A 13,924-nucleotide genomic window follows, 5' to 3' on the forward strand; every position below is an offset into this window, starting at 1 on the left:
TTCAGTTTACGCGAAACTTTGGCAGAAACCTCGCAGTGAAGCTCTCTAAAATTATTTTTTAATGCCTGTGAACTAGACGCGAGGTTCATTTAAATGTTTGAGGGTTTCTTGCAGCACAGTTGGAGAAGCAGTGGCTAGCTCCTTTCAGTTATTTTACAAGGTCGGGAAACAGTCTGGGAAGTGTAGTAACTTGCCTACAATCACATATCTCGGGTAGTAAACGGAAGGTAGGATTTGATCCCGGGACCTTGGCCTCAGAACCTAGCACATTCTGCGAGAGAGGCTGCCATCTCCGTGCTCCTAGTTACATTAGATGTATTTTGTATGTGTCCTTTATTTAATCAAAGCTTAGCTGGCTTAGAATAGCAACTGAATGCTACTGAGGAAGGTTAAATTTGGAGAAATTCCTAAGAATTAGGACCAGTCCAGGACCTTTCCTTTGCTACAGAAGACCCCATCCCCCTTCCTCCATCTATTTTCTCAGGGATTGTTAGAGGGTTTTTTCTAGCCTGATTCCTAGACCTGGCCTGCCAGAATGTTTCCTGTCCTCACCGTTTACAGCTCCTAGTACCTAGACAGTGCCTAACCACCAGTTCCTGTATTTTTGGTTTTGTTTTCTTTTTGCATTTACATAAATCAGTAAAACCCATGACACAGTACCTCATTATATGGCAAAGTTGGCTATATTGTGAAATCACATCTTCCCCCGTGTACACAGTACAAATTCACTATGACAAAAGCATTTTGATTCTTACCTGTATTTATGCTATTATTATAATGCAGTTAAAATATATCAAGGACTCTTATTGTAGTAGCCAGAGAAATAAGCAAATAGATCCTCATGACCAGCTTCAGGTAGTTTTAATTGCTGTCCCTTAGAAATCTGACCTGACCCAGAAAGGCAGGTTGTTCTCAATGGCATGAGAAGAGGAACTGTGAATTCGATGAACACCAAAATCTTTTACAGGACAGATAGATGCTCAGGTTACTGAAGAAAGAAATGGGCAACTAATGACAACTAATACCATTAGATGGCACTAATGACAAAAATTCCAGGTCAAACCAGCCCTGTTAAGACAGTTCCCTTTATTTCAAAGGAAGGTTACAGAAGAGAGGAACAATTTGCATTACTAGGCATTACTGTGGTAGCAAGGGAGTTTCCCATGGGAGAAAAAAGTACAGTAATTTACAAGCTGTGTACAGAGCACCCATATATCTGCATAAGTCTGGAGTCAGGGCCTGTGGGGGAACAGACTCAACAGAGGCACCATACCAACCCGTTGTGACAAACCCTGGGCCAGGTGTGCAGGGCTGAGCATTTCCCAGTTACCACTTGACTGAAGATTCTTGGAGGGACAAAGGGAACTGCTATTTGACTTCAGTGTTGCACAATTAAGGCAGTGTGGTCCAGGAGAAAGTGCTGGATTTGGTCAGGTCAGAGGACCTGAGTTTAAATCCCATCTTTACCATTTACTGACCTGTTTGTGACCCTGGGCAAATAGTTTAACCTCTCTGGGCATCAGTTTCCTCATTTAAAATGAGGAGGTTAGACTAGACTTCTATGTTCCCTTCCAGCTCCAAATCTGTGAATCCCATGGGTGAGTTTTAAATGTGGTGTGGTTGCCAACATCTGTTTTGCTTCTTTACCCTATGATTTGGGTCACTGCTGGAGGTGAACTTGCACTTAAAGCAGCATGTGCTGTTTTCACCCTTTATGTAAGGGGAAGCTTGAGATTGGTAACCGGTAGATGTAAGAAACTTAAAAATAAAAAATAGAATCAGAAAAAAAGGTGACTTTTTGTAGCATTTCTTACTCCTCATAACCAAATGATCATAAAAATGCAGTCAGAGCTGGAGTTTGCATGCGGAATGAATATTTTATTACTAGTTTATAAAAATAAAATACAAAATAATTTGAAAACAGAACTTAAAACACTGTACAAAGCCTTAATATGATACAAATGGGAAAATTAAATAAATAATTACACTTTTATGTACAAACGGCCGATATGAAAGCGCTCATGTTTCTGCAGATACCTTATGTCCTTGGTTGCCTGAGCAAAAAATGGAGGGAAAAAAAGGGGAAGGGTGTTGTTTGTAGGGGACACTTTTGTATACAGTACCTTTGGAAGGAAATAAAATCAGAAGACAGTCTTACTAATGTGCCATTTACATCAGTACCTAAATATTTTCACAAAACAGCTTCTCATCTTCCTAGGTCCTGTCACTGATTGACAGGGGGTCAAGTAGAATCATCAAATGAGCATTCAGGTAACTTATTTGTTGGATTCACTAAGAAAGAAATCCTACCCTTAACTTGCTGTTTGAGTCTGATTTAGCAGCCACTAACAATTCACAGCTTCCTAAGTTTACTTCCTGGTTCAAAACTTTTTCCTGTTTTAAAAAGTTAGGAATGTCTAGGTAAAAGAAAGTGGCACAATGATGTAGGCATTGGCTGTTTGAGGAAAGCAGCCAAAAGCAGAACCAGTATATAACTGAAACCTAGTGTGGAGTGTTCCCCAAAGAGCAGCATGTTCAAGGAACCTAATGGACCCAGACTGAAGCGTCTGTGGAACAGACTTCATTCTACTTTCATCTTTAATCAGTCTGCCTTCTCTGCGGGTGTCTTTTCATGAAAATCTTGAGTGGCCCAATTTTACAGTTTGGTGCCATCTCTTATCTTAGTAACCAAAAACTCTGTGAGTAGTTTGAAAAACTCATGGATTTTGAAGTCTTGTGACTTCTTCCACCCCAACTGCCTCTTCCCTCTCCCCTCACCCCACCCCTCCATGGATTGATATTCAAGCACTGGTCTTTTAGGGTCTGAGAAGAAATAGATCTATTTACCCCTTAGAAGTGAATGAAAATATGCCCACATGAAAGAAAAAGTACATTTAAAATCAAACTGACAAAAAAAATCTAGTTTCTGTGATGTGAGTGACTTAGAGATATGAATTGCAATTTGTATAACAGTACAGTATTGTATCCTGAAAGCTCATCTGACTTACTAAGGAACTTCACAACTAGGCTGTGATCTGTACAGTTTCTTAAGCACCCAAATGTGGCACCCAATATTTGCTAAAGATAGAGGGAAAGTATACCAGACGAGTGTTCATAACAGTTTGTGTGATCAGCAGCCTCTACAGGGCAAGAAACTATTTACTCAATGACCTGCTTCATTTTTTCCCCCTCGTCTAGGTAGATGGGCATCTGGGGAAAGTAGGGCTGCACAGCTCATGATAAAAAGCAAGCTCATGATAAGGAAGCAAGTTGTACCCATCCTATCATTTCTACTATACATTAGGAGGACATTCAGAATTCCATTATGACCTCATAAGGGAATGACAGGAAGAATGCCAAATTATTGTTCTTGAAATTTACTGTTGGAAACAAAAATGGGAGGGAAGGACATGAAGAGGGAATGGGATTCAAGTAATTACTAAACATGTAGAAGACTCACTCCTTGACTCTGTAACTTTCTCAGTTTCTGTGTCTAAAAGCTCTAGGCAGTCACCAGATTGCAATAAATGCCAAAGTGATGCTTTATCTGGTCATGTTTGTCTTATGAAGAACCTTTACATACAATTTTATTTTATTTTTTGTACAAGGACATCAAATCACCAAATCTCTGCTTCACAGAGGAGTTTGGCTTTTTATAAAGTAGTGTCATATCTAGCAGGGAACACTGGATCTGGGAGAACATGGGGTATGAGGCATCCAAAACCAAGGAAGCATTCACTCACTGGACTCACAGAATGACTTCAAAAATTTTCTGTGTAGCTTTTGCTACTCTCCCTTGCTATGTTGGGATACCCAATCTCCCTTTCCATAATGTGCAGTTCCTATAAGATCCAAGGTTTGTGGGTAAACCTGCCCACTGTGTGGGGGGGGAACAGCAAAAATTATTAGAGTTTTCTTAAATGGTGCTGTAAACCCACCGCGGTTACGTTCCGTGGGAGCAGGTGTAGGGGTTCCTTGACACAGTTACCCTGACCCATTCCCTCCAAAATCAGACTGTTGGGAGTTTCAGATCACTCCCCCATGCTGAAGTCGAGTGTTATCATGCACCTGTAGGTTCCCTAAGCTAAGTACGTGATGATCTTGGGGGAAAGCCACGGTGGCTACGTCCCTTGAGCATTAAACATTTCTTTCTCTCTTTTATTTTGAAAACAAGACTAACAAGACCGTGTCTGCCTTGTCTACAGAACCAAAGGCAAAAAATAAATTTCTTTTTCTCTCTCAGCACTAGTGGTATTGGTGCTAAAGTGACCATTCTCACCTGAGATGAAGGACACGTATGTAAACAAAAATGGGTACATCTGAGGCTTCCTACTTAACAAGATTACAAAAGAACAGGAACAAAACAGAGGTGATGGTTCTCTTATACCTGTGCACTTTTTGTTGGAAACAAAGGAACCCAAAATATATACTTTTTAAAATCTGAAGAGCTTAGTTACCTGTGACCACTAAATTTGACTTACTATTTATAGATAAATAATTTAAAATACCCAAAGAGTCAAATGCACTTCCCCCACCCCCAGGCTATTAAATTCTGATTTCTGGTATACTGTTTCTCTATCACTAACCCCTAATAAGGAATGAAATTTCCCAAACTAGGACCCCCCCAATAGAAAAATCTAATTCTGTTTCAACTTGGTCACCCCATGTAGAAGTGTTAGTTATGGTTTTAACTATCTGTGTTTTTACATGCATAAAGCTATGCTTTCTCCTTGCAAAATAAATGCAACCTTGAAAAACATTAGCACAGAGATCTATAGACTGGAAGGAATTTCATCCGTGCTTCTGTAAGATTTGAGTGCCTTCCCAGCAGCTGTGCAAAAATGTTCCCAATGTGGTCATTTACTGAGGTTAATCAAGGAGTCTTTTACATAGTCTTTAAAAAATTATGCGTGTAGTATAATGCATTAGTAAGTAGCAAAGACTTCTTTTGAGTGAAAAAAGCAAAGAATATAAAGTGTATGTTGACTGCAATGGGTTCCAATAAATATTACTATTTTGCTAGTTATTTGGGGCTTGATTATCTTGGCAACATTTATAAAAAAATGGAATTCACACCATGCAACTTAAAATTTAAGAGTAAATACATCTTTATCAGCAAAGCCAGCTTGCATAGGAATGGTGAATTAGAGAAACAGTACATCTCTGAACAAGTCTAAAATTCAGAGATTCTCATAATTCTAGGCAGTAGCTTTAAGATTAAATTTTATCCAATCCAATTTTCCTCTTTACATTCACCACATGTTAAATCTGGTCCCACAAAAATATCTTCATATGTGAAAACATATGCAGAGATTACCACATAGAATTTTAATTGAATGTCTCAACCAATCTCCAATCCCTGGGAAGCATAATTCAGGACAAGATCATATAGCAACTTAAGGGGACTAAAATGTTTCTGACCATGTCTTCTGCTCGACTGAAGCAATACAAAGAACTGGAGAAGAAAGGGGAGTTTAGGAGGAGTGTGAGTTGATAACTGTTAGAGCACCCAGGAATTGCAGGCTGTCAAAAGGCTTGCCTTCCCAACCTCAATTCAGCTGAGGCACATAAGTTCCCATAATGCAGTTCTGGCTTTTACCTTACATTTTTAATATTTTTTTGTCTTTGCATTTTAATATAGTTTTATTTGACTTTGATTAGCACCTACCCCTAAACCCCCAAATTCAACACATTCCTATTTAGGATAATCAAATGAACTGCTTTTAAATTAGTAACATTGGATAAACTATGCTTGTCATTCAATTCTGCAATATGTCACCACTAGAGGAAAAAAAAAATCATTCTTAATGCATCTTAACTTAAAAAAAAAAACACCAAGATTCCCCCCCGCCAAAAAAAAAGTCCTGAGCCAGCTCTGCTCAGGAATGCCACTCTAATTTTAGCCCGAGTGACACTCAACATTTAAAACCACAAATAATCCGTGCAAGGATAACTATGCTTTAAAAAAACATTTATATTGGATACTCTATATAGGACATGTACTTTTAAATACACTTAATAATATATGAGGGTAGAGATAACTCTGTGGGTTTTCCCCCTAAAAGGAAGCAGAGAGAGCAGAAACACATCTTTGGTTAACTCTTCCTTTAACATGCAAGATAAAATATTCTTACATAATGATGGCTGCTTATCTCTGAATCCTGATGTGAAATATTTGAGGCTTAACAAACTTTGCCAGTGCTTCTTATGAAAAAGCAGGGCAGCACAGTGGAAAGGTCAAGGGTATGATGGGGAGAACCAAAAGGGGAAAAACACATTCAAATGCCACTCTGACTTCAGTGTTGGTTTGGGGAAAACTCGGCAAAGATGCCAGCAGGCAAGTAAGATCAATACATATGCTACAATAGTAGCCACATCTGCAACAACAGCTCTTCAAAATGGATTATAACTAGCACAGTTCTGACTGGAGAGAACAGGACTTAAAGCAGGCTACTTTTAGCACAGATTAGCCAATACAACAAAATAAAAAATTATATAGCTCTGATATCAGAAGCTTATAAAGTACCCAATAAAAGTGAAGAAAGCAAAATGGAATGATAATAGGGATTCTTTTATCAATTCATGCTAACCTAGCATGGCATTCTCTTTGTCACTGGACTTAAACCGTGATCATCATCCCAGATTATCTGCTGTAACCATGACGACAGAACTGTGAGATTAACGTGACGAATCTTTGAACCAGTAATACAAACACTTTCAAGTATTTTTTCCTATTAAAAGCTCTCTTTAAATGAAAATTTAAACTACACTTCTAAAACCTGGCTTATTTGAGAACTGCCAACCCTTAGACCTTACATGGGGAAGGCAGAATCTGTCTGAGGTGTCACATGCCAAGAAAACATTTTCAGAAAATGAAGACGCAAGGCCCAAGTGTATTTGAGGCACGCAATAGAAAGGGGATTTCATCATCTGCGGTCTGTAAATTACAAATGGAACATGAGAGTGAATTGAATTTATACGTATATGTGTCTATATATATTTATAAATATTTATATAATATAATTTACCATGAAGACATGCAAATGTTATAGCAACTATTATACAATATAATACAGAGAGATCGGCCTTGCCAACATTACAGTTGCTTCAGGAACAGCAGGTATTCCCTACCTATTGCATTCCTCTATAGTGCTTGAAACCTAAAAGAAATTAAGGTTTCCTACTGTGCTACATTACTTATAGGAGACAGTACACACATGGAGAATGTTTTGTTTGTTGTTGTTTTTTTTAAGTCCAACATAAACTAAGAGAAAAGTTCAGTGCAGCTTCAGGGCTACATTGATGCAGCATCAGAACATATTTACTCAGAGAAGAAATATTCCTTTTTCAAACCAAGAGAATGAGGTTTGGCAACAAATACAAGGTTAAAGGAAAAAGCGCAGATGTTTGCTGGCAGGCAGAGATCAACAGCAAGCAGACCCATTTATCTGACCCTGATCAGGTTTCCACAACACCCAGCATGTCAGGGATAGGAAGTACAAAGATGGCCAATTCAAAGTCTGAGGTCATTTCATTTTGGCTGGTCCATTTTAGAGGGAGAAGCATATGATGGGAGGGTTCCCACCAAGGTCCTCCATAGTCACTAACTGAGACCATACACAAATTAGGAAGGGAAGCTTAGCATTATTAATCTGAGGCACAGGGGTATAACCTTCTAGAAGCAAAAGATGGGTTAAAAAGCCTCCAAAGATAACTAAGCCTGATCTTCCAGCTTTATTTCCCCAGATATTCAATTCTAGATATTAGGTAACTTATAAAATGTAAGGCTCGAGGATCATCTCCATCAACAACATAATTTATTCCCTTTTCTGGGGAGGAGGAGAAGGTAACCCTGAGATGTAGAAATGGAGAGACATCCCAGTGTTCCTTTCCCATTTACTCTTTATGGAAACATCTTGGAAGTTGATACTGAAAATAACTGGTGCTCCAAGGAGCTAGGGAATGAGGATTGGGACTATAGCAAGGTAAGCTTACAGGCAAGTGGGCTCCTCCACTTGAACTGTCATACCTCCTATAACCCTTCCAAGTTGCTGCTAGTGTAAAGGTTCAGGCTTCCAAATTAATCTGTGGACATTCCCCATCTCTCCTATGTATTCCAGAAAGAAGGTCTTTAGTTATCTGCCAACCACATAGAATGTACTGAACTGTACTGCTTTTGCCTCAAAGGACAATATGAGGGAACTAAGACATTCTCTGGATTTGAGATAGCTAAGGAAAGTCCTAGCAAACACTGCTAAAAGCTCTTTTAGTACATGTTAAAATATATATTTTAGAAGATGAGCCTGGTGAGAGAAGGGAGAATGAATTATGTGGTCAAGACAAGCTCACAAAGTTGAATTCCAAAGAGGTTACCTGGACTTAGAGCAAGATTACATAAAGACCCAACACACCATATGGACACATAAGCAAAGAACTCATCATTACTGGCTTCCAGACAGCATATTTTCTTAAACACACTAAAATGATCTGAGCGATGAAAATATTAAAGAGTTTTCAGATTTTGTTTAAGTAACCATTAAGTAAAAAGTAGGCCAAAACTGTAAACTTCATTCAGCCTCCTTGACAACTCTCTCTTTTTAAAAGCAGCTAAGAAATTAGAGATTACTGGACTTGGTGAGTTTCACCCAAATGAGTTTGCTGGACTGTCTCCTTTGCACGCAAATATACTCTTTGATTTCTGATCTGCTTGCTGCCTGCCTTTGGGTAATTCTTTGTCACACATTCTTTTCAGAAATAATTTATCATATGTTACTTTCTTTTGCAAGTGAAGGTCAACACTGATTTTTTTTTCCCCAAAATATACAGTACACAGACACAACATGCATCAGGTTTAGGAGGATTTCACACCTGTGATAGGGACACAGCTTGGTTCCTATCTGCTGAGTTTACTGGCTGACTTACTCTTCCCTGGGGGAGTTTTGGGACTGGCAGAATGGTGGTAGAGGCTGCCAGATCCTTTCATGCCATTCTTACTGGGTTTAAGACAGCAGTGCTCCTGTTGGCAGGACCTCCTCGAAGATGAGGATCCTGAGTGGCTGGGAGGTGATTTACTTCTCCCCAGATGTGGGGATGAACTCCTCTGGTCATGGTGGGGCCGTCCAGCCCTGGATGGTGAGGAACTTGAAGTGCGGGGCAAGGAAGAGCTTCGTGGGGAGGTGCTGGGACTTCTCCGAGGGACAACTGGGCTCTTGGGGGGGTGTTTTTGGACTGTGAGGGGAACCAGGACTCTTACACTGAGTAGAGCCCCGAGATTTCTGAGATCCATTTTGAAGAATTTGAGCCAGACGGGAGAAAAGGTCTGAATCAGAGTTGCTGCTCCCTAGGACTTTATACCTACGTAACCTTAAAAGAACACAAGAAGAATTATCTTGATATTCACTTCAGTAGGATATATAAAAATCTGCAAAGTGTAAATACCCCCAAATATGCAAAAATATACTTTACATGTGCCAAATGTTTGTGCCATTATAAGAACATACTGTTTCCCGGGTACAGAGGACTCCATTGTTCTGCTTTTATTTTTCAACATTTCAATATTTTTAGGAAATTTGGTAAGATTACATATATGATCATGCCATACTGGTTAAACCATTTAGTCTAAGGGTGTCTACATACATTGAAATCTTAACACGATGCTGTAAATCATCCATATGAATTGTACCCACGAAGAAGAATACAGGCTATAACTAAAAATGCTGCAGCCACATTTAGTAATTTATAAAATAAAAAAGCCATTTAATCCCAGTTTCCTTATCTGTAAAATGGTGGAGCTGGACTAAATGTCTCTTCACTTCTTTCTAGTGAATGTAATTCTATGATTCTGTTAACTTAATGGAACCTGTAAGAATTTTTGATACTATAGTGTTTGAAAACATGTGTTTGTTCGATAATTTAAATGTTATAAGCGGCTCAAAAGCCTTCACTTTGATTTATAAAACTTCAAATTGCTAAAGCTACCACTGCTATAACCTTATTAACTGGCACCTGAAAAATGACCTTTACGACTGTGTTAGCACCTGTAAGAAGCAAGGAACTTAGAAAGGACATTTGATAGTCACAGTCACTTAATGAGTCATCAACCACTTATTCACTTTCTGGGCTCCTCTTCCCTCTAATTCAATTCCCTCTTACAAGTGTCATGCTATGTTTGGGAGAGTGTTACGAACTTGCCCTCAGGGCTCAGCACAAATAGCACTATAATTAAAATTCATTCAACCTGTTGTTTTAGTACCATGACCCAACTGGGAGGCTTCCAGTATTTGGCTTCTGTGCTCTAAGTTACTTTATCCTATGTTATATTTAGCATAATGCTACCACTGGACCTGCTTACTCTGATTAGCAGGAAGTACATTGACTTTTGTGGCCTTAAAATGATAAACACTTTTACATTTATTTAGTTATTATATTGAATTCATAAGCAACTCACATCATAAATTCAACAAAGCAGTTTAACAGCTATTTGTAAACTGCCTAACATGTGCAAGGCACTGTACTAAACCCTGGAGAAACCAAGATAATAATAACACAATCCTTATACTCAAGAAGCTTCCTTTCTGGGGGCAGGTAGGTGGCACAGTGGATAGAGCACTGGCCCTGAAGTCAGGAGTACCTGAGTTCAAATCCGGCCTCAGACCAAAACACTTGACATTTACTAGCTGTGTGACCCTAGGCAAGTCACTTAACCCCAACTGCCTTAAAAAAAAACAAAAACCAAAAGAAGCTTCCTTTCTGTTGGAAGAAGAGATAGAACATGTTTGCACCTAGATGAGTATAATACAAGATAAGAAATAGTGAGGGCAAAGGAGATATCCAGATAAACCAGTAGAGGAAAATTTGAGGAGGAAAAGAATAGTGATGAGATCAGGGAAGGCTCTCTGAAGAGGTGGCCACTGAAGCAAGAGGCTCTTAAAGGTGGAAATGAGGAGGGAATACATTCCAAGAATTCTAAGAATAGGCCACAGCTGATCCTCTTGCCCCTTTGTGCCTTTGGTTCATACTTTTCCCTGATGCTTGGAATGTCCTTCCCATCCTCTAATCTATACCTAATAAAGTCCTATCCATCCTTTAAGGCTCAGTTCAAATGCTGCTTCTTCCATCAACTGATCACCCCTGATTTCTTCCAGACAGTAATAATCTTTTCCTCTCTTGGGTCTTACTTAACAGTTAGTTTGAGATTTACAAATAATTCTGTATTATAGCAAGATATGTATCATAACCTTAGGTTACTTAGGTTATGCTACTACATACTACTTGGGTTATAAGTTCCACAAGATTAGGGACCAAATAATATTTAATTTTTGGCTCTTCCTCGTGCTCTGCACATAAAAGGTGCTTAAGAAATAATTTCAGTTGAAGAGGTGTTAAAAGGAAAAGAGGGAAAATCTGGGTGATGAACCCTTGAACAAATCCTTCTGCTATCAAGAGAAAATGTATAGGTCCTAGGGCAAATCCTTAGATTTTAAAGTCTCATTTAAATGATTTCACTGTATTTATTGGTAGTGTGTGATGGAAGACATTCCCCATTCTTCCTGAGATTTGAAAGATGCTTCTCTTAGGTGTTGGTACTTTAAACTTAATGCTTAGTTACCCTTTCAGCTCATTATACAGGTGGACCCTCTATTTAAAAAACTTTAAAATACAAAAATCTCTTATACCTAAAGGGAGATTTATTGCTTACAAATACAAAGGTGAGATACTGCTTGTAATTTCAGATACTTGTTTTTTCATTTGTTCCAGCTTAGGGCCTCTTTCTCTTCCTTAGTGGTTTTTCTACCCTGGAAACCTCAGTGCTTCAATTCTCAAGAGAAGAAGTGTTTGATGTCACCCCATAATCTTCCTCCTTTCCTCCCTCTAAAACAGGTCTTAAGACTATCTAAAAATATAGTTATACCATAAATTGCAAATACAAAACAATGTTACACACAAAAACTGGTAAAATCTATCACAGGATTTTTTGTTTATGCGAATTCATCTTAATTTGATCAGGAAAGCACTGGGGGCCATCTGCCAAGATACAGAAATAGTTTGTTTTTTTTTTAATATAGAGCTAGACATTATAATGATATTTATTAAAATGATATTCTAGCTACTTATGGAAACATTTAGGCCTTAAAAATTACTCATGCTGCTGGAGACAGAAGGCATGAATATGAATTTCGCTGGCTAGGAGATGATAATCATAACTCAAATAGCACTTTCAGATTTACAAAGTGATTTCTTTACAACATCCTTGTGAGGCAGGTTATGCACATATTATTATCTACATTTTTAAATGAAGAAACCGAAATTTCAAAGAGCCCTTCACCTTCCCAGTGTCAAATAGCTAGAAAACGTTAGAACTAAGACCAAAACTCGTCTTCTAAAACCAGTACTCCTTCCACTATGCCGGGGGTAACAAAACTTTATTTAAAAAAAACAACCAGTTAAAAACCATTCTTAGCTCATGGGTGATGCTGACTCCTGTACTGTGCCATGCTGCCTATCACTTAAGAAAGCTTTCTTATAAACCCTGTAACACATACATACTCTGTCCTTTCGGTCTTACCTGGCTTCTACTCCAGGTCTAGTTGGAGGCTTTCCTGGTGGTGGCCGAGGAAAGAACTGAGCTGAGGCTGAGTTACTGACTTGGTCTGGGTTAGCCCAGGTAACTGGCCGTGGAATTTTACTCTTTCTAGCCTGGGAGCTGAGAGGTGACAGAAAGCCATCCTCAGCTGACCTGCTCAAGTGAGGGTCTATTGCCAGTCTTGAAAAGGGAGTGAAGACTTCATCCTCAGGAAAGGGAACAGGAACAGCAGCTAACTTCTCCTCTAGTGATTTGTCAGAGGCACTTGAGAGGTCACCAAGGAAGGACTTGAGTTGTCTTTTCTCCACCAGCAGCTTGATTAGATCTGGCTGATAAGCCTTCTTTTGAAGTAGTTTTTCTTTTGCTGAAACTGGAGAAGAGGTCTCAAAAGTTGAGTCTATCTCTTGTGCTAGAACAGGGATGCGACTGTGTCTAGTTATAAAGGATGATCTAATGACATCCTTCCTGGACGTAGGAGAATGTTCATTCTCTGAAATGCAATGGAACAACTCTCCATTTCGAGGGGAAATTTTCTCTTTCTTACCCTCTTGATGTAAAAAAGCAGAAAGATCCCCTTGGTGACTGGGCACACCTTCCCCCTTACTGATATCCTCATCTCTCTGTAACTTACTTTTTTGTACCACCACTTGATCTATCTGTCCTTCACCATGTGGGTGGATGACTCGCACTGGAGAAATTTCTGAAGCTGTACCTGCCAGAAGCTTCATTATCTCATGATTTGTGTCCTGATTTGGCACCAAGCAGAAAGTCTGTGTCCTGAATTCTTCAACAGGTTCAGGAGTAGGTGAATGCTCCCTTTCTAAATCTCCTGGAAGATTAGAAATCTCAATGAAACAGTGCCCTTTGCCCAATTTCTCTTCCTCATTGTCTGACCCCAACACAGTGCTCTTTTCTTCAGCTCCCACAGGGAGAGTCTCAAATTCTTTCGTGGCCACTTTGATGTTGTTATGGTTAGACAGCTCTTTTGGAACCGAATCTTGGGATTTGACACATTCCCTAGTGAGGCCTTCCCGCAGAGCGTTATCCTGACTTAGATGATCCAAGGGGAGCACCCAGTCTGTTCTGCTGGCACCACTAGGAAGTTCACCCTCTGTCCCCACCACACCAGACACATTTTCCCTTGGAGAGTAAAGTTCGACAGTGTGTTCCAGAGGCTGAAGATCCTTCTTCTCCAAGGGTTGGCCATAATGAAAGCTTCCTGAAGTGGACTGTGTGGATGCCACAGAGGGTCTGGGAATCGTGACCTAAAGTAGGAAAGTAAAGGAAAAAAGGAAAAGTATCAGCTAAAATTATAATTTAGATGGAGATCAGTATCTCCCA

The 13,924-nt window shown here is 39.3% G+C and overlaps 1 protein-coding gene across 1 annotated transcript in view; it reads right to left on the reverse strand.

The window, feature by feature from the left end:
• Positions 1-1,857: 1,857 nt before the first annotated feature.
• Positions 1,858-13,924, reverse strand: part of TTBK2 (tau tubulin kinase 2) — a 215,350-nt gene continuing 203,283 nt past the window's right edge. The window contains 3 exon segments of the mRNA XM_078151365.1: positions 1,858-9,217; positions 9,219-9,363; positions 12,566-13,848. Coding sequence (XP_078007491.1) covers positions 8,894-9,217; positions 9,219-9,363; positions 12,566-13,848 — 1,752 coding nt within the window. The 3' untranslated portion in view covers positions 1,858-8,893.

This window comes from Phascolarctos cinereus, unplaced genomic scaffold (assembly GCF_003287225.1).
Source record: "Phascolarctos cinereus isolate Bilbo 61053 unplaced genomic scaffold, phaCin_HiC Scaffold_3;HRSCAF=262, whole genome shotgun sequence".
Taxonomy (NCBI): Eukaryota; Metazoa; Chordata; class Mammalia; order Diprotodontia; family Phascolarctidae; genus Phascolarctos; species Phascolarctos cinereus.